Genomic DNA, 24,422 nt, shown 5'->3' on the forward strand with positions numbered 1-24,422 from the left:
GAAGTTTTTCCAGCATATCATCAGCCAGTCTGGCTACAACTGCCTCTCGAGTTTCACCTCCTCCACCAGAGCTATCTTTAGGCTGAATACTGAGGATCGTGTCCAATACATCTCTGGAAACTTTACTTTGGTAGGTGATATCTGCATTGGGGTGCAAACCAAACACTTCTGGTGTGTCATAAGCAGGAAGGCTCTACATAGTAAAACATAAAAAGAGTACAACTGGAGATTTAGAAGCAAATCATTAAAAAAAAATCCTCAAAAAAAATCCCCCAAACAACCCCCCCGCCCATAAAACTCAACACACAACAAAACCAAATAAAAAACAGGGAAAAAAGCCTTGATTTTTACTCTCATATATCTAGACCTTTTATTTCAAAGAGGTTGTATCCAATGTTTGGACTCCATTCTTTGCCCCCTTTAATAACTTTGTGCCTTTAGGTATGTCCCACAAGCAAAACGCGAGAAAATTTACTGACATGAAGATGATAGCATTGATAACAAAAATTAGTTGTCACTAATAGATATGCAAACTGCTAGAAATCAGTTTAAAAATCGGTGAATGAAAGACAAAATACAGGTACTCAGAAAAAAGAGAAAAATTATAGGGAATCAGGAACTTATGAGAAACAAGTGATTAGCTTTCATTTACCAACCTGTATGTACTGAAGGTATTGATCCACCATAGTACATTTGGGTATGCTGTATCCTTTGTAGAAGCTGAATTCCTGACTGAATGTGTTTTCACTGAACCAAATCTTTACAAAGGTGTTCATGAGTCTTTTGTCAAAGTCATCTGTCACACGACCACCATACTGGATCTCACCTATCATGTAACAAACAGTACTCCAAGAGATACCCTAAAACCAAGCAGAAAGCACTGACTTCAGCTAATCCACTTCTTATTACTTGGACCTGCCTTAGTAAAAACAGCTGATGTACCATGTCTGTCCCATTTGAAAGAAAGTTACTTTCCTATTACTCTTTTTCATTATAGTCTTGCATTCCCAGAACACCTGCAAGAATTTCTCAAAATAGAATTCACCGACAAATTCAAGAGGATCTTGAAGATAGCAAGGTTACAGATATACTTGAATTCTCCTTTCACTTAAAATGCCAACTGCAACTTGCTCTGCCACAGACCTCTCTGTATGACAACTGGCCATATGAAAGTGAGAAGCATAGGAGACATTCTTGTATAATCATTTAAAACAACTTTTGATTTCTTCATGCTGCAAAGTTAGGTGGGGGGGGCAAAGCTTATTCTTACTCGAAATAGATTTAAACAAAAGAGTATTTGAAATATCCCTTTTTAATTAATTGACTTGATTAGAATTGAAAATAAGGTCAATACTGCTAAGGTTTATGTTTCTGAGATGGATGGAAAGGCTTTTTTTAATGTAGAGGTTAATACAGAAATTAAACATGCACTGGATTAGAAGTCTAAGTCTGCTGCTGTAGAGACAGATATATTTGAAATATTGAATATTTGTGGAAAAACCAATAAGTTAAAATCACTCTAGCAGTTCAGTTATTAGGAAGCATCTACACACATTCCACTACTAGAAAGATCCATCATCTTAGTCCACATTTCCCACAAAATCATTCATTACCTTCTTGGTATCCATGCGATTCAAGTGGTTTTGGACGAACTGCACTGTAGCATTGAAATCAGCTTGATTAAACTCATAGGGAATATTCCAACCCAGAGAGCCAAACTTGCGTCTTTCCTGAACTGTGGAGTGCAGAAACGCTACAGCGTACAACAGTGGTTTCCATTGCACCATTTTACTGGCATCTAATAAATCCTGGCTGACACCTATTGATTGCAAATGGGTTTTATGAGAATCACTGTAATTGTCTTTTTCAAAATTACTTCAAACCAGTGCTAAAATATCACTCTAGAGAGATTCACTTGGCTCTCTGCCTCTCCCAAGGATAAATTATTGTCCCACAAAGTGTTCTGCACTGGAGATAGTTTATAGCATGTTATTAAATTGTTCAAATTAAAAGAGTAAACTTCAGGAGGAAAAAAAACACAATTTACTAATAGTTGAAGTCACATCAAGTTGCTTTCTGCACAGAGTCTTTGTCCTTTATTTTATGTAGTGTAAAGAGCACTTGATAGCCAACCATATCATTTTTCTGCCAAAAGATAGAATATTAAAAATTCAAACACTTTGAACTGAGATACTAGAAGCCAACATGTGAGAAAAGGCATTCTCTGTTTTGTTATCCAGTTAATTCTGACAACACAACATCAGCAAATCATCTTAATTTTCAAAACAAAAACTAAGATGTGCCCTGGCATCATTGTGAACAGTTCCTCATATTAGCTTACATTTACTACCAGTTTAACATGACCACACAATAGCATCACAGTCCAAAATTTAATTTTAAATCATTACCATTCTGGAACTCACCACTGTATGTTCTCTTTAGTCCAGCTCTGAGCCCTTGTGGTGGTTCATTGGTAAACTTAATTGACATTTGAAGAAGGCTGATGGGGAATTGTTTGTGAATGTCAGTTGTCATCCACAGTCTAAAGTTTTCGTGAACAGTCTCTGTCTCTATTACAGTGTCCATTAACTCATCCAGAAAGTCAAGTCCAAGGTGGCAGTTTTGCAGAAGTGCCCAACCTCCCTAGTTTCAAACAACAGAATTTTAAAAGTTATCAAGGTTGTTCAAAAACTGAAATCATTCCTTGAAGGGAGCTAAGCTGTGGGCTGCTTCTTCTGAAGATGGTGTTAGCTTATTTGGTTTTTTCACCTGAACAACTGGTTCCTACTTGTCTCATCTGGTCTTTTCAAATAGTCTCTACCTTTTCCATTTCAATACATTTAAAACATGCCTTGTCATGACTACAGCGCTGATAGAAATGGATAAATTTTGACTTAGGTAAGGGAGCTCAGGAGTAGCTTGATAGAGCAATCTGATAAACCTTGCTCCTCACAAGGGTCCCAGGCTTGGAAAATAACCAAATAAACATACATAACTAATCTATTGCTATCAAATTTTCTTATATGAATTACCATATTTCTCATATAGGCATCTCATATACCTCTTCACTAAGAGGGCTTGTGAGACAGTGAGGGAATGTAACTGCATTTCTTTTAACTAAATATAAGGTGCACCTTTCCCCTGCTTTTGAATGGGTTTCTTCTCATTTGATTGGTCAATCAGTTCCTTATGAGAAGTTATCAAACAAGAATCTGAAGCAGAACTAAAACTGGTTATAAAAAGAAGCTCATAGCACAGGAGAGTAAGATCAGTATTTTTACATTAGCAGTAGGCATAGCAGTAGTATCATCTGATGTGCAAAGCATGCCAAATTGGAACATCTCACCTTTCTTATACAGATAGTTTTGTTCTTTAATTCCTCCTCCTGTAAAATTTTAGATTGTCCCTTACAAGTCCAAATTCAGACTACAGTAATATGAAATAACTTGCTATACTACCTTGTTTTTCCCAAGTTTATGTAACTATCAATAGCATATTTGGAATTCATTTTCTTCATTTAACAAAATACATCCATATTACTGAAAATAAAAAAAATTGAAAATACAATCTGAAATACCTACAGAAGAATGTTTACTGGTAATACAAGCAAAAAACCAAAAAATCGATTCAGCTATGTTCATCAGTCTGCAATCAACTCTTAAAACTCCATTTTATATGAAAAGCACTCCATTTTCAATGAAAAGCATCCGCACAGTATCAAGAAGCTTGTTGAGGCAAATTGAAGGAGTGTGAAAATACAGTTCTCTTGCTTAGGACTCTCATATAAATAAATGTAGGGGTTTGCATCAGCATTAACTACCCACCAAAATACATTATCTCATGGCAGGATTTTTATTTCTAACTGTTTAATACAGAGAGAAAAACATTCAGATTTTTGTTGCTTACATGAGCCATTGTCTGCTGTAGGAGTTTACGAGCATGGATTCCTTGCCCCTGGCCCATGGAAACACAACACGTTTCTGTCTTCAGTCTTTTTCCCAAAGCAATAATTGAGTCCGTAGGATCAGAGCCCATGGAAAGAAAGCATATCAGGGGAGTACGTGGATCTGACTCTTCCCATGTTTTCTCCAAGTCCAAGATGACTCCCTCTGCATATTTCTCCCCCATAGTGTCAGTGATATATTTTCTTGCCTATATTAAAAAGGGTAAATTTAACTTGTGACCTAACCATTTTATAACGCTTTCTTCCCAGTGTAAAAGCTACCAAAAATTCAACTGAATACCAAAGGCTGCTAAAAATTTATATCAAAAATACAAATACACAACAAGTTTATTTTTACATGTCAACACATCATACTGTCTTTGAAGGTGTTATTTCTTATAGCCTTATACAGCCAGTTAATTTTTTTAAATAATTATTATATTACATATATCTGCATGTATTTTTATGTATAATAACTATAATTAGAGTATAATAAAAATAATAACTTCTCTAAAACTTTAGAAAATTTTTAATGATTTAAGGATATCTCCATTAGACAGTGTAACTCAGCATCAAAATCTAGAAAAATAGGAGAAAAGGACTAAAGATGGGCTTCAAAGCTCTTAGGCCTTTCTCACCTCCACAGTCAAGTAAGCAATGAATTAACAGTAGTAATGATTAAAATAACTATCACTAAGTAGACAATCCAAAGGAACAGGTGAAAACCATCTTTTATCCCTTCTTTATTGATCTTTAAAAATTCTAGATTATTGTTCTTTTTCACAAAGAAATAGAAAAGGCTCTTTCAAACAGTCTGAGATGATCTTTCTGGTACTCTTTCACCACACACAGCTCTTGCCTTAGATAAATCTTCCCTTTAATACCTCTGGGTTGCCTCTCAGAGACAAAAGACATTCAGCATTAAACATTTGCTAAAATATCAGTTTTCATAAAACCATTGAAAGATGTAAGTTTACCTTGCCCCATTAACAGTAGAGAGGAACTAATCTTATGTGATCTGTTTCAGACACATAGCATACATCATAGAGATATTCTTTATCTTTACTGCTGAACATATTGACTGCAGTACACCAATTACTGGTGAGATTTTCTCTGAATGTCTAAAGATATTTATCAATAAAATTAATACCACACTTCCAATTTCAGTAAATCATCATTAATTGCTCTGAATTGCCAATAATTTTATCTTTTTTTCGGTCTTTTGTACTGGAAAAGAACATAAAAGTTAAAAATAGGCTCCTAGAAGATTATTTTTCTTTTAAAAAGGTCTATTTAATAAATTTCAGTTCTGTAATTTTTAATAGATGTCTTTAAATTGAGAGCTTTGAGCAGACTTTATTAAAGATTTTTCTAAAGTGGTTCTAATCCTTCCATGCAAAAAATATTTTCTCAATTAAATTGTTTTCAATTTTCCCTCAACCAGTCAAGTTCATTAAAATATTTGACTTCAGTCTAACATGGGGACACTTCTAAAATTCTAGTGAGTAAGCAAGGACAGCTAAAAGTATCTTCTGAACTAATAAAGAAGATCTGGATAAACACATATGATTCCAGCAGAAATCACCACAGTGATATCCACCACAACGGATAATATTTGTTCAATATATTGGAATTATTTTATTTTCACTGCCCTTGTAACAAATACATAAATGGTCTGAAAAGAATTTCAGAAAATACAACAAAGGTCCATTGCAAAAAGGTGTTTAGCATTATATAACATAATAGTAACCTGCAATCTGAAAACTATTATTCTAATGATATCTAAATAGACCATCTAGGCTATATAAATATACCTGAGCTATGGTCCTGTCAGGACACCAAGATCTGATAAGAAGAAGATGTCTGAAGGAGTCCAGAGATTGACCATAGCCACTAGGCACCAATTCTTCTTCGGGATTCTTACTATCAAACCACAGCTTCCACTGTTTCTCTTCTCTGGAAATCTGCAATTATACCATCAAAGAAGCAAATATCACTAAACAGACAAGTCATATTTGCACTGCCACTAGGTCGCAAATTTTTAATGAGAGTCAGAGATATGAAATCCGCACCCAAGCATTTGTCTAGAGATATTCTTCCACAAATTTAATAAGGCTATTGAAAATGATAGGATAAAATATCAGGTTATAAGTATGCTATTGTAGAACGCAGCACCCTGGAGTATTCATATTCTGAAAACAGGAGCTACTAATCAGTACGCTATAGTCTGATACAGCAGCATAGCTATGTCAGAATATGGATAGCTAGGCACAGACATAGCTTTGAGAACAGCAAGTACACAATTGTTCTGCACATGAGAGAGCATGTGGAGCATGTACCTTCTCCCTAATGTTTACTCCATGTAACCAGAGAAATACTGGAAGAAGCACCATAAAACATAGTGTAAGAAAGCACAACAGGGATGCAAGATAACATAATAACTAGAATAAAAATAAAGTTGTAATGTATTAATTGGGTAATGGCAAGCTGAATCCCAACCCAAAAATATTATAATTTTATAAAGTGTGAACACTCTACACTCTTCTTATTTTCCTGGGAGTGGCTGAATTTTTATATCAACACAGGTTGCTAAGCAGTCAGGGCCATAACTGTGGCTATTTGCTGCCACTTTTGTTTCTCTTCCATAAAATAAATCGGTTTCCACCATATGGCTTGATAACTACCAGACAATTACTTGTTAAATAAGAGATCAACTTTCAAAAGCTCTTACATACTTGATCAAGAATATCTGAAAACTCTTCAAGCTTACTGAGCTCCACCAAGTTCAACCAAGTCATATCCAGAATCCATTTAGCCGCCTTAGGAGGACAAGCTTTAAGGTCTAGGGAAGCACCACCTGCAAGAAATTGAAATTAGTTATTAGTACTGTTGGAGAGACAAAGAAAAATAAACAAAATAAGAGGGCAAAAACAAATACAATAATCCAGTTTTTAAATCATGATGCTACAGGAGTTTTCTACCTTACAAAACCATGCCATATTTGATTAAGCTGAGTTTGCAATTTGGTTAGTTAATATTATTTTTTAATATTATGTACCTTAAACAGAAGTATTGACCAATTTCTATTTTGAGGCTTTACTGGTTTTTTGTGCCATGTGCCTGGAAATAAAGGCTTTATGGGAAAAGATATTCTGAAGATTCAACATGGAAAAATTCACACATATAATCCATGAATAAATGCTGCCTGTAAACTAAGTCTCTTGAAAAGCTAATACAAAATTGATCCAAACTTTCAAGTGAACCCAGTGCTTGTATGCAGTTAAGACCAAAACCGACCTTGTCACATGCAACATGTCACTCTGATGTTCTTTTAAAATGGTAGCATCATTTTCTGCTCCTATTTGCTGTAGTTACTATAACATGTTTGCTACAATAACAATTTTTCTAAGTTAAAACATACCTGATGATATTTGAGCAGCAGACAACAATATTCCCTTCAAATTCTCATGATTACAAAGATATATTCATCAATATTCAGTGTGCTGCTATAAGTTAGAACAGCCATACAATGTTGTCTGTCACCAGATCAGAATGATAAACATGTATTCTTACAATTGACTGGTTTCTCATGTGCAAAAGGAAGGAGCATGCTGGCTAGAAGATACAAATACATAAATTTTCTATCATAATAATGCGCTGTCCTTATAATTTATTCATAGTTCCCACCTTTAATAAGTGTCAGAAATTCTTCATGCTTCACTCTGTTTCTTTGTATATCAATCTTCAAGGTAAGCAGTAATGTGAAAAGAAATTTGTGCTCCTCATAGAGTCCTCGGGCAGTATATTTGAATACTTCATATGTCATATGTTCAATAATATTGGTAACTCTCTTGCTGGTTATAGGGCTCTTGGTAGACCTGTTAAAAGAAAGGTCTGCAGTTGAAAGTTGATTTTCTTAGGCTTTATAAAAGGGAATACTATGCAAAAGAAAAAGGCCATGGTTCAGTATTTTCAAAACATGAAAAATAATAGGTCACAAACAGAATATCAGACAGCAAACTGGCAACAACTTTCAGATTGAAGGAACTGCAACAACAAAAAAATCCTTTCTTATCAAGTCTTTTAGCCCAGCTGAAAATCAATGCAGTATAATGGTTTTTAATTATCTAATAAATTTTGAAGAACTGTAAGTACATTAGAAGGGTCTTTGCCTTGCTAACTATCAAAGTTTTATGGGTATTTAACCTGACAATTCCTGGTCAAGACTGTAAGAAGCAAGAGTCTTCTTTCTGATATTAGTTTACAATAAAACTTTACTGTACTACAGGCACCTCCAGGACTGGGTAAATACAAATTACACTTATTGTTAGCTAAATTACCTGGCTAGGGAGCGGTCAAAAAGCCCCAGAAACTGTCGAAGCGATGTCTGATACATGACATTGACCATGCTCATCTCAGTGATAAGGAAGTACAAGATGCTACCTCGAGTTGCAACTGAAGAATGGGAAAGAAAAATTTGTTCAAAGCAGAAATGCAGAGCAGAACTCTTTAACTCTCCAAAACATGTACACTGATTTTAACACTAATGATAACTGAACATCTTCAAGTTTCTCTATTCTTTTCTGCCAGAAAAATAATGAAATCATTCATTTTATCCTCATGTATACATCAGGGGAAAAAATATTTTCTGTAATTAATGTAAACTGTGTAAAGTCCAGTTTTCAAATACATGCATATTTGGAAATCTGCAACATTGATATCATCAGCAGAACACATAAAAATTATGGCTGTTTAAAATACTGTTTAAGTATCCAAACAAATTTCTTTTTACAGACTTTTACAAGACTCACATAAAAGTCAAATGAACTACATTGATTTAACTTACCCAGCACTGATTTAACTTCTTTTCAGTAGTCATTCAGTTTTAAATGCAAAGGTTTTACAAAATCTACAATGTTTCTGGTACACTAACTGTACCATCTTACAAATTTCGTAGAATGCAGGCAATTACAGAGAACTACTTTTCCCCCTGTTTTTTTTCACATTATTACCTGTCAGTTAAAAGACTCATGAAATTTGTTGACTATAATAACCAAAGGATAAATGGTGGAGTATTCATCAGAACAGATATAGAGAGTACTTAATGTTATATAAGCTCAGTAAAAGAATGTCAACATGTTGAACTCAAACATAGACTTACCTAAACACCCTAATGACTGATATGCTTGTTTTTTATAGAGCAATGGGAAGTCTACAAAGAGAACAATTCACTCAATTTTGTAAATTCCACATGAGGCGTAACATTGACTATTTTCTCCATTATAGCTCAACAGGACATCTCCTGGATACATTTTACTTACAGGAAAACACAGATCTCTCCCACCAATTTTGCTTTTCCTGATCTCATCCCACAATTTCTCTTACTCTAAGTATTGATGTTTTAAAAATATGGTCTAGCTATTTGTCTTCTCTGACTACCTTCACTCACCAGGTCTGTACTCTTCGCGGGCTGAATTGATCTGTACTTCAGTTTCAGCAGAAGTTTGCAGTTTCTGTGTTACTTCTTCAGCAGTCTTCTTAGTGTTGCTCAATACAATTAGTAGAGTCTCATCATCTGCCAGGGAACTCTTAGTGCTTGTAAGTCGAAATAAAAGGTTATCTTCTAGGTCTTTAATCCTCCTTTTGTTCATAGTCACATCTTCAATAAGATCAGTTCTTTCTTTCTCTAATTCCTATTGGATTACATGGTAATGTTTGGGAAACAGAAGAGCAGTCAAAAATAATTTAAAAAAATTTAGCTTAAAAATACTGATCCTCCTAAAACAGTGTAGAACAAGACCAACTGTATTAATTTGGGGAAAGAATTTCAGTGGTATTTCTAACACAAGATACCTTACTAGAATCTGAGTCTGTTATACAAGTAGACATTAACAAATAATTTCTACTAATATTATGGAAGATGCTTGTATCATGCCCTAAAAGAATAACAAGTTCACAATTGTTTGTCTTCTGTTTCAGAAAAGACAAATGCATACATCATTCCAGACATAGGACTTTATTCCCCTCCATGTAATCTTATCCTCATTTATGCCTTGCATTACAATTGCCATACTGAAAACAGTTTCAATAGCCATGCTTAGTCATCAAATCAAGCATCAGACATTTCAAGAAGTGCCAATACTCCTCCATCAAACAGGGATAATTTCAGCCTCTCACTAAAATGCTTCATTGATTAAGTATGAATTATTACACTAGAATTATTTATTTTATACATCTAATAATATAATCTGGGTGGTTAATGTACCTAGATTCTTTTCCAGTGCCCAAATATAGAAGATGGATGACCGTTAATCAAGAGTTTTACATTAAAAAAACAGCTATTTTAAATCTATAGAAAAATATTTTTCAGCTATAACAGTCCTTTCAGTTCATTCTTAAAATTAACCTTTAAAAACTTAATATAAATTAGTCCCTCAGAGATAAAAATCTTTTACTGAAGTATAACTAAATGTTTCAGTACAGTGAAGTAAAAAGAAAGAAAAAAGAGAGAATGGGTTAAGAGCTTTTTTGTAAGATAAGGGTAATATGAATCTTACAAATGAACAGTAAGTGAGCCAGTTGGTAGAAATATTTGTCTAGATAAATATAGATAAATACCTGTCTAGATAAATACTTCACAAAGCTTACAAATATCTTAATAATTTTAACAATATCTCTCCAAACTTGGAAGTTCCGTGTTCACTGTTGCCTGCTATGCCCATTGCCAAGTCCATTTCCATGTTGCTGACTGGCTGATAATATTCCAAAGAAATAGGGACAGTACTAAGAAATACATGATCTCTCATATAGCACAAGAGACATAATGGACCTGAACCCTTATCAAGGCTAAAGGAAAGGTTTTACTCCCCCATTTGAGTAGCCTTCATTTATACAGCTTTGAAAAACATTTACAACTTTTGAAATTTTTTTTTTCCACATTCTAAACTTCTGGTCTTCTCAACCTGCATTCTCCTCCTACATTCCTAATTCAAGCAATTATTTGTTTTAAAGAATGCCCTTTTACCTTAAAAAGGAAATTAACCATCTTATTATTATCAGATTTAGAGTTTTTTCTTGGTATATTGAAACATCATAATCATCATAATGAAGAAAATATTTAGAATCATTTTAGAATAATGTAAATACAATATAACTTATTAAAAAATTCAACAAAAACTTATGAAAATAGACAAGAAAACTAGAGTTATCTGCATTTGAATCAACTGCTGCTTCATGGAACTGAAGAAAAACAGGTAACAGTTTCATGAAGCATTTTTTTCATGCAAGTTTGATGAAGCAGGAACTTTTTTTTAAAAAAATAGCATTGAAAGAAAGTTACCATCCAATTAAATATAATAATTAACACACTGCACCAAATTAAATTTCATGTTTTGCTGAGCTCAGTTCAAAAATTTAAACATACTTTAGACTTCAATGCTTCATAAAAACAGAAAGCAATTCTCCTCACAAGAAGAGCCTGAGAAATAAGCTCGAAACAGAGCAACCATGCTAAAATTAAGTAGCCCTAGATGAAAGCCTTAATGAAAAAAAAAATTGTCTATTAAGCTCTTAAAATGCTTTTTGCAGATCAGGAAGTGTAAACAGTTGAAAGCTTTCTTCATATCTTCAAAAATTTCCAGTCATAGCACTAAGGATGCAGAAAAAATAAGCCAAGTTACCACACACATAAATTCAAGGAACTTGCACCAGAGGCTATTTCAAATCCAGTTTTACAGAGTTCCTTTCACAAGCAGATGACATTTTACCAACTGTACCAAAGAATGCTATTTCTTATTAATATTAATAAAATATGAAAGCTGCTACATAGCTTATATCATCCTGTCACAAAATGATTCACAAGTAAAGGAATTTGCATCAACTATTCCTTACAAAAGTTGAGCTTTTTTCCAGGAAAAGTCTTGATATATGAATGCAAAAATTCAAAAAGCCATAAAGAGTTATTGCATATTATAATTCCACTACTAATCTGACTTACCTATGATACTAAATAAACAAGTTTTTTTGTCAAGTTACATAACAGCCAATCTATCAAATAACGATATCACTAAAATATCATAAGTTATACTACCTTCAGACATATATCAATTCTCTCCAATCCTATTATTCCAAGAAATATAGTAGAATCAACTTTATACAGATATACCAGCTGCCCTTGACCTTATGCTTCACTTGCATCTTACAATTGGTTTAACATTCTAATGGAAAATATGAAATGAGTACCAGTGTTCCTATCAGTAAACAGGTAATTCTGTGAGATATATGTGACAAAGATTCTTTTAATGGGCATAGCAGGCAACAGAGAGTCAGACTTTGCAGAAACCTTAAATACCATGCTGTAAAAACTCCTTTTTCTTGCTGGAGGTCTAAACCTCATTCATTCTAAGATCAGAACCATATAAGAGATGGTAGAATGGGAAGAAGGATAGAAATATACATAAAAATCTTAAAGAACTCCGATTTCAGTGTAGCAGTGGATATCACCAAGCAGTCATACTGCTCAAATCATTTGGCAAACTGTCTCACAGTAAAATAATTCCACCACTCTCCTACCAAAGGCTACAAAAGGTAGTAAGAATCCAGACACTTATGTGAGAAACCCCCAAATTCCCAAAGATGCATCATTAGACATCATAGGAAAGTGCTTGGATGGTGTGATGTATTCAAATTAACTCCTCAGGAAACCTTGAACCACAAGGTGTATAAAGAGAGGCCAAGAAAACTGCAATATGGTAAGTATATTCTGTACAAGTTCCCCTGCCTGTCAAGTGGTCCATTTGTCATTTATCTAGAGGAAATATACCCAGCTGGTTTCAAACAAAACAGTAGTGAGTATAACACCCTGAGAAGCTGGTAGAGAAAGCACTCTATGTCCATTTATTAGACATTCCCACTTAGTGACAAAGAGGTCATTGAATAGTGGAATAATTTTAGTTTGGAAGGCACCTACAGAAATTAACTAGTTCAACCCCTGCTCGGACCTAAACAGCTTGGTTGCTCAGGGCAATGTCCAGGTGAAGCTTGAACCCTTCCAAGAACAGAAATTCCACAAAATCCTTGATTAATCTACTCCAGGGTTTGACATTTTCAGTGTAATTATTTTTTCCCTAATATCTAATCAGAATTCTTCATGTTCTAACCTGAGTGCTACTTCTCCATCTACTTCTTGACTCCTCTAAGAAAAGTCAAGCTCCTCCCTTTCTGTGTCTTCCAAGCAAGCATACAGCAACAGCAATGACTGGAGGAATTTGATAAACTGACTCTCCTGGAGGAATGCACTGTATTTCAAGGCCGAAGAAGTGAAGTTTGGCATAAGGCTTTGTGAATATACACATCACAGCATGTTTTAGATAGACAGTGATAATTTCATTACAGAGTGGGTTGACAAGCTGTCAGTGGTTGAAGAGAAGCTGATGGTGCAATGAAGCTGTCTGACAAAAAACAGAACTTAACAGATTGAGTGTGATTTCTCTCATGAGATCCATGCACTGTTTGGGAATGAAATGCAACTACTCAATGCGAACAAGACAATGAGTCTATTAACAAGAAAAATCCTACACTGGCGAGGCAGAGAGAGGTGTTGGAAGGACAGGAGAACCTCAACAGATGCCACAATAAGGAAACAAAGATATTTCTGTCATTCCTCTCTAGTGAAGGTAAACTGGAACTATTGCCAAAATCTCAGTAAATACAGCAGTAAATACACAGTCATAGCTGCATAGTGTTTCTTATGACATGAACATTGCCTGACCTTACAGCTACAGGGCTTAGCTGTTCCATAGTTAAAATGGTACCAATCAGCCTCCCTCCAGAACTGCAGGTTGATTGGGACTGGCATCTTGAACCTGGACTTCCTCAACTAATATATCTGCTATGTCAAAATGTATGTCAGTAGATGGCCCATTTTCCCTTGGAGCAAGGAAGTAACTAAGCCTGAATTCTTTGCATTAGGTTATGTTGCCATGACCTCCAGGGTTTGTAGACAGAACATCAGTTTTGATTTCAGGTCCTTTTGCTTTTCACAGGCCATTCTCATGAGGTTATAACTCATTGAGGCAAGAAAAATAAGGTTAATACAGTACAGTTGCAACAATAAAGAGACAGAGAAACTTCCACATGAATGAGTCAATTGCTTCTGTGCCACTTTTTAAACCATTACAAATAGGTTATATCAAGAATAATCACAATGGAGAGACCCAGAAAGTTACCTTGCAATATGGGAATAGAGAGTAATAAATTAAAGTAAAACATTCTACAGGTAATATAAGAACTACAGACAGGAAAAAAGATACAATAAATTCTTTTACCTGCTTCTCTGTGAGAATGACTCTGCCTAAGAGTTGATTTTCAAGACCTTTCATGGTTACGGTAAAGTCAATGATGGAGGTTTGAGCACTAATTTCAGGAGAGTAACATGGATTTGGCAGTTTTGTAGTAATGTAAAGTCTGAAGCCACTCATAACATTCACTTCCTTATCACCAACTTTGACCTCAAGAAAAATTTTAAAAACAAGTCTTGAAATATTAAGAGTCAATACACACTTTTTCAGATACTGCATATAGGAAAAAAGGTTACGTTTTTCTGCTTAAAGGCATAAAAATCCAGTTTTAAGTCATACATCTGATGTAAACAATTTGTTGAGACTAGTCAAGGACCACCTTAAATGGCCCATTCAAAAATGATTTCAACTTCTAAACATTGTCATAAGCAAAGGAATAAGGAACTCTATGCCTTAAACATATAAACCATTTGTCAGCTTAAACCCTACCTTATTTTTTCTTTCATTAGAATTAATCAAGTTTAATAAGTTTAATTTTTTACAATCCTATATTTATTAGGAGTTATTTTGCTAAGAAGAGGTTGTGGGGAGGGGAAGGGAAGAAAGTAGAATTTCCATATGTTTGCTCACTTGTTTTATTTTTACCTTGTTGGCTGAACCTGTTTTAATGATGTTTCTTTCCAAAATATTGTCAAGTGCTGGGTCCAGCTCTTCTCCAACATCTTCTACTAAAAGAGGTCTTCCCAAAGAAAGGCTGTCTTCTAAATGGTTTCTAAAATACTTGTGATTCAAAGAAGTGATCTGAAAACAGAAATGCAATACCTTATGCCCTTTTACCAATCTTTTTCTTAGTTTGATATTTATAAATTATTTCATTTTCTTTAAAGTACTGCCAAAAGCAATGAAACTGGGAGTAGACTAGTATTAATGCAAAGATTGTGACCTCAAGGAAAGGTAAAATCAGCATACCCTATTGCCAGATCTCATGGAATGCAAAGTTCTATTTTTTAGCTGCAAAGGTAGAAGAAAAGCAGCACTTCCAATTTTGATATCCTATGAGTGCAACTACTCAAGAATTTCACAGGAAAAATTCACAGGAACCTTTTAGCACCTTCAATTTTATCTTGGATAACATCTCCAAGTCAAACTGCAGCAGGGTCAATTCCAAGATAAGTATTTTTCTGTGGTTTTTTCCACCCTTGAAAATTAGACGTTTATATGGAACAGGACCTTAATAAACCTTTGCTTTAAATAGTCCCAAATATAACTGGGATTTTCAACATGTTCAAAGAGCACATTCAGCTTAGACTTTAATAGAGTTGTAAACAAACTAATAACCATTTTTATCATAACTAAGCAGCCATTAAAGTTTTCCACACCTAGATAACAATCAGCATGAAAGTGGTAGTTATTTTCAAGAGCCACTCTATTATCACACCTCAAACTACTTTTATGGATTTCAGGAATTTTTTTTAAAGCTGGTTTATTGGTGTAATCATAATTGCAGGAATTCCTCATATTTTCTTGTTTGAATTGAATTTGTGTGTCTTGCCTCAGACTGTACATTGTAGCACTACATCTTCCCTGTCTATTTGCGGAGCACTTAGCAGCTGACATCCATAACAAGACAACAAAAATTAACAATAATTTCTGATTAAAATATGAAAAAATATCTTGCTGTGACTTTTCATTTATAAGCACTTACATGAAATTGTACTAATCAACTAGTTGGTGTTTTTTTCCTAACACTTACATTACTCTGAAAACATATTTATTACCAGGCATTGCCCATCCAGCCTATTTTCCAAAGTTTATGTTCCATTAAAATAAATTCATTAAACAAATGGAGTCACTGGCACTAAAGGATACACTCCCACCTCTAGTCAAATCTTAAATCCACTAAAATATATCTGAGATATTCTTTATATTCAAACCAGATCTTTTGTATAAATGTTCATTTCCTAAGCATTAGGCAAATCAATGAATTGTAATGGTTGTATGCTAAGAGTTTTTAGGGATCATGAAAGCACAAGCATTTCTATTACCTGAAGGTCATTTCTTCCTTCCTTATTTTTAATCCAAATTTTACCCTGTGTTTGTGGATCAATTAATAAAGGATAACGAGATGCTTTAGTGACAATGATTCCATTCTGTATGGATAAGTCATCATTTGGCAATCCTTGCAGGTTCCATTCACTGATAGTTGGAGCATCAGTCAACATTTCTATGAGGTTCAAGTTGTTACGGAAAGGAATTTTTCGCCTTTTCATTTCCATTTGCCAGTCATTTAACAGCAGACTGCGGAACTCTTGGTTAAAAGGACCAGAATAGGACAGAAAAGCTGTAGCCAAGAGTACATCACCTGAAAGAGAAAAAGGAGGGGAAAAAAACCAAAACAAACCAAAGCTTTATAACTTTGCCTATTCTATTAATGAACAAGCTGTTTCCTTCACTAGTTGCTACATGTTTTGGCTGGTAACTGAAGAACACACTTTGACCCATAAAGAAGGCAAATCAATCTTTTTTTCAAGGCTCATTGCATGGCACGACAATGGTGCATTTCAGTAGAGACTACATTTACATGTTCTTACTATGCAATTGTAGGAATCAAGAGATCAGCATCTGGCAGCTTGTTAAAGTCAACTCACACATGTAACGCTATTCCAAACACCAGATCCTGCACAAGCAGGACATGGCAGAGAGAAATTAATCATAAACTTTAAGTTTCATCATTTCCTTGTGCGTTCCTAAGAACAGGCTTAAACAACTGGGGGGGGTGTGCGTGTTGGGGGAGTTGTGGGGGGGTGGAGTGGAAATCCTTATAAGTACTAATTCAATTAAATTACTGTAAATCAATTACAGTGATGAGTACCAGTAATAAAAAGTGCCAGAGACATCATTATGGAGGTATTAAGTGTGACAACTTTTAATCTTCTGTTCAGTTTCAAAATTTTCCCCCTAAAGTTCGTGACACCATAGTTTGAGGGGGTTTTGTACCTCTGAAAATAAGAATGCAAAATTTAAACTGGAGAAGATATCATACTTTTATACTGAGCCCTAGTATTTTTTGGGCATTTTCAAGTTATCTATAAAAGAAATAAGATGAATCCGTGGGGAAGGTATGCCAGATTTTTAATAAATTAATACACACGTATATACTATAGCAGCAAATAAAACACAACTTAGTTACTATAATACAACTATAATACAATAAGGCTGCTTTCTGCAGCCTTTCAAGGTAAAAAGCAGAGAAGAAAGTTTAGCCTATAGTAAATGACAAGATAAATTTCATTTATTGATCTAACTAATGAACCAATTATTTATTACAAAGTACTTTAGTTTACAAGTGTAAATTTAAAAAATAATAATGATCTTCTAAGAAGCAAATTCATATGAACATTAGTAACTGCAGTTAAAAATATTGATTTCTACATATAAATGTCAGTGTCTGAGTATCAGTCTTCCTCACCTCAATATATATTCTCATACACATTTTATAGGCACTTGCTAACACATTACTCTCTTTGGACTGTTACTTACAAATATCAGTCAAATTAAAATTTTAGTGTCACTACATCCACAGCGTCCATTATCTTTTCTTTTTAAATATGAACTTTAGCCTTACATTTATTTTTCATCTAACAGAGCTTTAGCAAGGAAATTAAAACAATTACCCTTGTTTTTGAGACAGGGATCTAAGACACAAAGGAAAAATTTGACATTTCAAATGTTTTCAGTTTCACTACTCATAATTCAAACAACTTGCTTCCAAATTCAAAAGTTTGGATAAAAACTTACCAACCAACCTCTTTGTTTGCATGGCAAATTCTTTACTCTGTTCTGTCCACCTCTCTTTTTCACCTGCTAAACCACTTATAAGACTTGAGGCAGTTTGCATTTTATGTCGGCAACGCTCAGCATCTTCCAGCAAAGTCTAGAGAAAACCATGCACCAAGAGAAATTGCTTACAGTCATATATCTGATAGGCCAGAAAAAATCTCTACACCTCATTAAACCAGTAGATAAACAAAAGGTTAGAAATGTATTCTTAAACATCACTATCACCATGCAGAGAAGGGAAAGTGAGATGGAAAAAATATATCAGGACAAACCATCAACATCTCCTGGAAACACAATACAATATTTTAATATTTCTGTTCTTAACTTTTATTTTGGTGCAGTTGTTGAATAGCATGTAAAATTCTTGATACTTATTCATTCTGGGGAATTCTACTCAGAATTTCAAATACATTATACATATATAGCATACGCAGAACTTGAAGTTACAGTAGGAGGCACTGAATAAAAATACAAATAAAATAGTTTTTGAGGGGGTGGGAGGGAAGAGGGGAGAGGATCAGAGGCAAAGGAGAGAGGTAGAAAGCAGAGAGGCAGTATTCAAGTACTATCTATTTCTTATGTGCTGTCCATCAATGAGGAATAATAGTGAAATTGAAAAAACACTTTCATTAAGTGTTCCTTAAAGCAAGAGTAGAAGCTTCTTTTCTGTGAAGAGCAGCAGTTCACCTGCTTTTCTCTCATTGCATTTTCATACTCTGCCTGCACAATATCCAATTCTTCTTGCTTGGCTCCCAGTTCTTCTTGAGCTTTCTGCAGATCCAGCATAGCACTGGTTAGGCGTTTCTCCTGTATTGCTAAATTAGCCTACAGAGAATAAAAACATAGAAGCATATTCATACACAAGGAATTTTAAAGCATTTGCTATAATATATTTCAGAAAGTTTTCTTGTACTACATTTCCAAATCAAATTCTTCAGTAGAGATTTCATAACTCAGCAAAACCTTTTATTTGAATTTTACAACAAACTAAATTCTTATTTCAGATAGCTGCACTTGAACAGCTGGCTTAATGTCAATTAGAAAAAAATAATTAAAAATACTTCTGGAAATGCCAGTCATTCTTCACATGACACAACAGTTAGTCTGACATGGCTTGCAGAACAGAATGATGCCTCTAGAAGTCTACTTGATTTGTCCAACCAATATGCTGGGCAGAAATACAAATCTTGCTACCTTCTCAGTCATTCCCATTATAATACTAGCTATTCTCTGTTACCATGTTCTTCCTGACTTTCATTCTAACTACTTAGGCCTGTTTTTTTTCTCTCTGCCTAACACTGATGAAGAGTATCTGTACAATCTTCTTATGAACGGACATCTGGAACAGTAAAGGAAACCAAATCTCAAGGCTTTTTTCTACTTAATTCTAAATTAATGTAGAGCAATTGCAGTAGTGTATTTAACTAGATAACAGATGCTTTAATCCCATCCAGTAGGGGTCCAGAGGCATAAAAATCACACCATCTCCTTCATAATTTTGACAACTCAAATGTACGAGTGGAAGTACATTTGAAATATATTTAATTGTAGAAGTACAGTGTTCAAGGTAATAAATTTTGAAAGAGGGAACCACCAGTTAAAACAAGGCAGATGAACTTTCCCACAGATGAAGTCCTCAAGTGTAAACAGGTGAGGATGAGAAGGAGCAGAGGATGTCTTTGGCTGACAAACAGACAAACCTTCAAAGGTAATACTTCTTTGTTGATGGAAAAAAATACTGCCATAGCTTTCGTCCATGAGCACAGGCCAGCAACATTCCCACATACTCTCTTAGCTGTCTCAATGTTGTAGTCCACCATTTCAAAATAAGGGCTCAAAAGTTCTACCACTTCTTCATTAATTGTGTCTTTCTGAAATTGCTGAAAAAATTTTCAAAGTGCAAGATATAAAATATATGCAGTAAGTGTAAATGATATTTACATGTATTTCAGAACACATAGAACACTAGAAAGATCACAAGTGTTACTTATAAACAACTTATAAGAAATTATTTGTCACATGTATCTTTGAGACCTTTACAAAGTCATTCCACTGTCATATATACTTACAAAATGGAAAAAATGTTTGCTTTCATTTATGATCTTTGCTATCTCACACTCACTATTCCTTTTACACAGCTAATCATTGTTTCAAAATATCACTGGTCCTGCTAAAAATTTCATTTTGCTTAATACAGAATAAGTTTAAACAATCTTCAAAAAGAAAATGAAGAGCTAAACTCTAGTTCAAAAACACATTCTGCAAGACAGTCCTTTCAAAGGTCAAGCCATCTATCGTACCCTTAAATTACCTTGTCTAATTACTGGAATGTATTCCATTTTTAAAGAATTTATTTTTACTCTTTCCTTTTTCCTCCTGAAAAGCTCTCCATTTTCTCCCTCAAATTTATTTACAATGTATAATGAAAGCCAATCCCAGACAAACTTGAAAAACAGCTGTTCCCTGAAGCACAAATGGGTTTAATTAAGCACAAGCAAAATTAAATGTTGGAGTCCTACAGAAAATCAAAAACCTTTACTAGTAGATGCAATGTGAATACTACATAAACAGCATCCATGCCACTACCAACCAAACAAAGCAGGTCAAGCCTCCTACTAGACCAGTGACAAATTAAGTAAACTCAAAATGCAGAAATCAGGAATGATAACACTCAGTGGAGCAGGAATATATACCATTCATTCCAACTAGACTAATCATAATATTATTAGTTTAAGTTATGAAAAGGAATTTATTTACCAGTTAGTTAGTCTTTCCATTGCCCTAGACAAATCCTGTGAACCAAAAAAATCCCCCATTTTAAAAAGTCCTGGTTGTGTTCATCCTAATAACCATCTATGCTTTTCCAAACCAGAGCACAAGCTGAAATGTTGAAAATTAATCGAAAGTTAAATACCAGAAAAAAAGATGTTTGTTATCAAGTTTAATGAAACAGATAAGTAATGGCTATCCAAACCAAATGGCTATCCAAACTCAAAGCTTCAAGCTTTGAGTCATTTGTCACCTAAAACAATTTCATTGCCTTACTTAGGAAAAATTATAGTTGATTTAGAACATGAATTTGCAAGTAGGATTAAAGTTTATTTCATTCTGACATATTTATTTTTAAGCCCTTAACATTTCAGATCTATTGTGTGATTTCCCTTGCACATTTGTTCTCCTATGAACACCAGAGAAAACATTGTCCCTCATTTTCTTACATTATAAAAATAAAATAAATAAAAAAAGCAAAAGGCTGCACAAGCACCTGTAGACTCTGTAAGAAGTTTCCTGTTGTCATCAGCTTCAGTGATTCTTGCCACGACGGGACAGTACAGCATTTTTCCTGATCAATTTTGACGTGGTTGACTTTGCGCTGGAAGAGCAGCAGCACGCAGTCCATGATGCGCATGATGAGGTGAGGCGGCCGGCCCAGGGTGCGCACCGTGGCAATGTCTGCAGGTTTTATTGTCTAGGAATTGAAAACAAAGGGCAAAGCAATTACTGCTACTGTTTAGTTAATCAAACACGGAGCATAAGCTCACCAACAGTATTAATCAATGCGAGGAAAAAAACTATATACGTTATTTTATCTATAAAAAGCATGAAGACAGAAGGACCGCCCCCAATCAGATTTTCACTACCATCTCCTATCAAGTCCTAGGAAACCTCAGCACAGCACCTCCACAGCAGCACCTTAAAACTCAAAACCACCATGAACTGTTTTGACAACAAAAAAGAGCAAACCAGAAATATCTTGAAATTTTGTTTTTTAAATGTGAACATATTGACTAGAAACTTTATCTAGAAAGGACATACTTTCTGTAGACAGCCAGCAAATGAAGGTAAATTAAGGAAACTGGTATATGCATATGTTTGTACCTTCTAATACTTCTTACCAGGAATACTCCTGGTGTAGAAGCAGGCCTGCAAGAAAAATATATTATAATAAGGTATGAAAACATAGGCTTTAATAAGTAAGGCTAAATAAGCCTAGGGTGTAAGTCTAACACTGTAACTCATAGCTCTACGCCATGAATCGGAAAAGACTTCTCAGAAAAATCTGCTGAAGATGTCTCCTTAGAGAAGAATTGATTTGAGCAGAAGCATTTACTGCACCCCATACAAAGAAACAAAACCACTAAACAATGGGAACAGCTGATGGGCAGACCTGCTCCTACAACACACACAACTCTGAGCAGAAGCTTTGCTTATTTACAGGCAGTTTAATCAGTCCAAGTACACAACAGCCCAAACAGTAAGCAACAGATTACTGTGAGTGCCGTGACATCTTGCTTCTGGCCTAGCACACACCTCACTGGGAATTCATGAAGGCAGATTTTAATTACTTGTGTCTGTACTTCAATAAAGGGACTTCAAAGCACTGCAGACTACCCAGGTCGCCTTCCCTCTGCCAGCCCTTTCTTTCCCTTTAATATGTTCCTGCTTGCTGAGTTCAGTGTGCACCAAATAATTCACCAGAGATTTTCCAGATATCTGAGTGAAAAGTTTAATCAGTGTTTCTTTGTGACTCTTAGGAAATTCAGCTCAGCCTTTTTTTTGCTAACATACAAATTTTGGCAAAATTTTTACATTTAAATTTTATTTATTTATTTACTTGTTTATAATTATGCATTTAATGCGCTATTTTTATTACAGGGCAAAGTGCAATAAAGTTTTACTGAACTCTGACAATTCTTACTCAAACTAATCTCACTATATGTTTAGAAATGCTTATAACACGTTGTGTACCTACCTTTCTCTTAATGTAGCATTTATCATTCTTAAATTATATTAAAAATTGAGTAAAATAGCTAATCACTTTTTTTTCATCTGGTAATGACCTTTCTAGTTATCAAATATTTTAATAGGCATTTATCTACTCTGCAAGCAGAATTCTACTATAGGAATCCCTAGCTCGAATTTGCAAATCTATAATGATTATGAGATTCATTTTTTGAAAGATGCAGACCCATACAGAGAAGATTCTTGCTTAAGGGAGTGAATGAATGAATGAATGAATGCATGCCAAGAATACATAGACACATTCTTCTAGGTCTCTTTTTACGATAGTTTGCCTTTCCCCTTTAGACATAGGCAAAGCAATTTATTAGAGAAAATTCAAGAAATTCAAGATTAAGCCCGAATACTTTTTCCCATTGAGAAGTTTTACAATAATACCAGTGTTGCTTTTTCTTGAAATCAGGTTTTCATTTATTAGCACCCTGCATTTCAAGAAGAGCAGTATTGTTTTGGTTCAGCCATTTAAGTCAAAAGCAGAAAGTAACCTTTATTAAGTACAGGTCCACATGATACTGGTGCCCTCTTTATACTGTAGATGCTGACTAATTAACATTGCTTTTTTTTTCACCTGTCAGAATGCTTGCCCACTACCAGGTTTGCTGTTTTGTTGTTGTTAGCTCCTTAACCTTTTTCCTGTGGCTATTTATCAAGGTCTTATAATGCAAATCTTCTCCCATATTTCACTCTTCCCAGCTGTCAGGTCAACCTTCATTTAGACTTTTGCACTCTGTCCTTTAAGCATCATGGCAGTCAGAGGCTGTTAAACATCTCTCATTCAAAGTGAAGTCTTACATTCAGAAGATCCATAAATATTCTTCTACACTAGATTTCAAAGCTAATCATGCCATTCCCTCAAATAAGTCTTTAACCATCACAACTGCTGGCAGCGTCTCAAATGGAAAGGTGTAATTTCCAGCAAATCTACAAAAACCCTTTGAGGTTTGTCTATCCTTCAGGTATTTTCTTCATACTTTTCTGTTTCTTGAGATGTGAGCTCCCTGCTAGCATCTAACAGGTATATTTCAGATTCCACTAGTACTGCTCACAGCAAAATGTCTTGAAGCACTTCCTCCTATTAAGTCAGCTGAGCAGACAAAGATAAATACATTCAAATTACAGTTTCAAAGAAAGTTAAAACTTGCCCTTTTTTGAAAACTGACTATTTCGGGGTTGGTACTCATGTGAAAAAAGAAAAACAAAAGGGAACCCAAAAAGCCTCAAAATACATGCATTTATTTTCTGTCAAGTGAAGAGTTAGGCAATGCACCTGCAATTTTGTCTTTCAAAGACATCCACGTTCTTAGTGGTAATGTTATACATGGTCCAAGTACCAACCTGTAAGGCTGCCTCTGCCTCTTCCAGAGCAGGCTTGGCAGCCTCCAACTTCTCTTCAGCAATGGCTTTGTCAACTGTGATACTGTCTACAATAGCTTGGGCTTTGTCTTTCACTTTCTGAACATCACCCTTCACATTCTCAGCAGCCTGTGCTTTTACAGTAACTTCTTTCAATACCTAGAATGTGAGAAAACCCATACGCCAGA

The 24,422-nt window shown here is 34.7% G+C and overlaps 1 protein-coding gene across 1 annotated transcript in view; it reads right to left on the reverse strand.

Moving 5' to 3' along the window:
- The window catches only part of DNAH5 (dynein axonemal heavy chain 5), a 115,845-nt gene that overhangs the window by 6,049 nt on the left and 85,374 nt on the right, over window positions 1-24,422 (reverse strand). Inside the window, 18 exon segments of the mRNA XM_005431686.1 lie at window positions 1-193; window positions 657-860; window positions 1,614-1,819; window positions 2,424-2,643; window positions 3,907-4,152; window positions 5,758-5,907; window positions 6,679-6,800; window positions 7,631-7,821; window positions 8,284-8,398; window positions 9,393-9,636; window positions 14,269-14,451; window positions 14,887-15,042; window positions 16,287-16,603; window positions 18,040-18,175; window positions 18,769-18,906; window positions 19,782-19,961; window positions 21,347-21,550; window positions 24,217-24,393. The exon segment at window positions 1-193 is cut by the window's left edge and continues 18 nt beyond it. Of these exon segments, the coding sequence (XP_005431743.1) occupies window positions 1-193; window positions 657-860; window positions 1,614-1,819; window positions 2,424-2,643; window positions 3,907-4,152; window positions 5,758-5,907; window positions 6,679-6,800; window positions 7,631-7,821; window positions 8,284-8,398; window positions 9,393-9,636; window positions 14,269-14,451; window positions 14,887-15,042; window positions 16,287-16,603; window positions 18,040-18,175; window positions 18,769-18,906; window positions 19,782-19,961; window positions 21,347-21,550; window positions 24,217-24,393 (3,382 nt within the window).

The sequence above is a fragment of the Geospiza fortis genome, unplaced genomic scaffold (genome assembly GCF_000277835.1).
Source record: "Geospiza fortis unplaced genomic scaffold, GeoFor_1.0 scaffold281, whole genome shotgun sequence".
NCBI classification, from domain to species: domain Eukaryota; kingdom Metazoa; phylum Chordata; class Aves; order Passeriformes; family Thraupidae; genus Geospiza; species Geospiza fortis.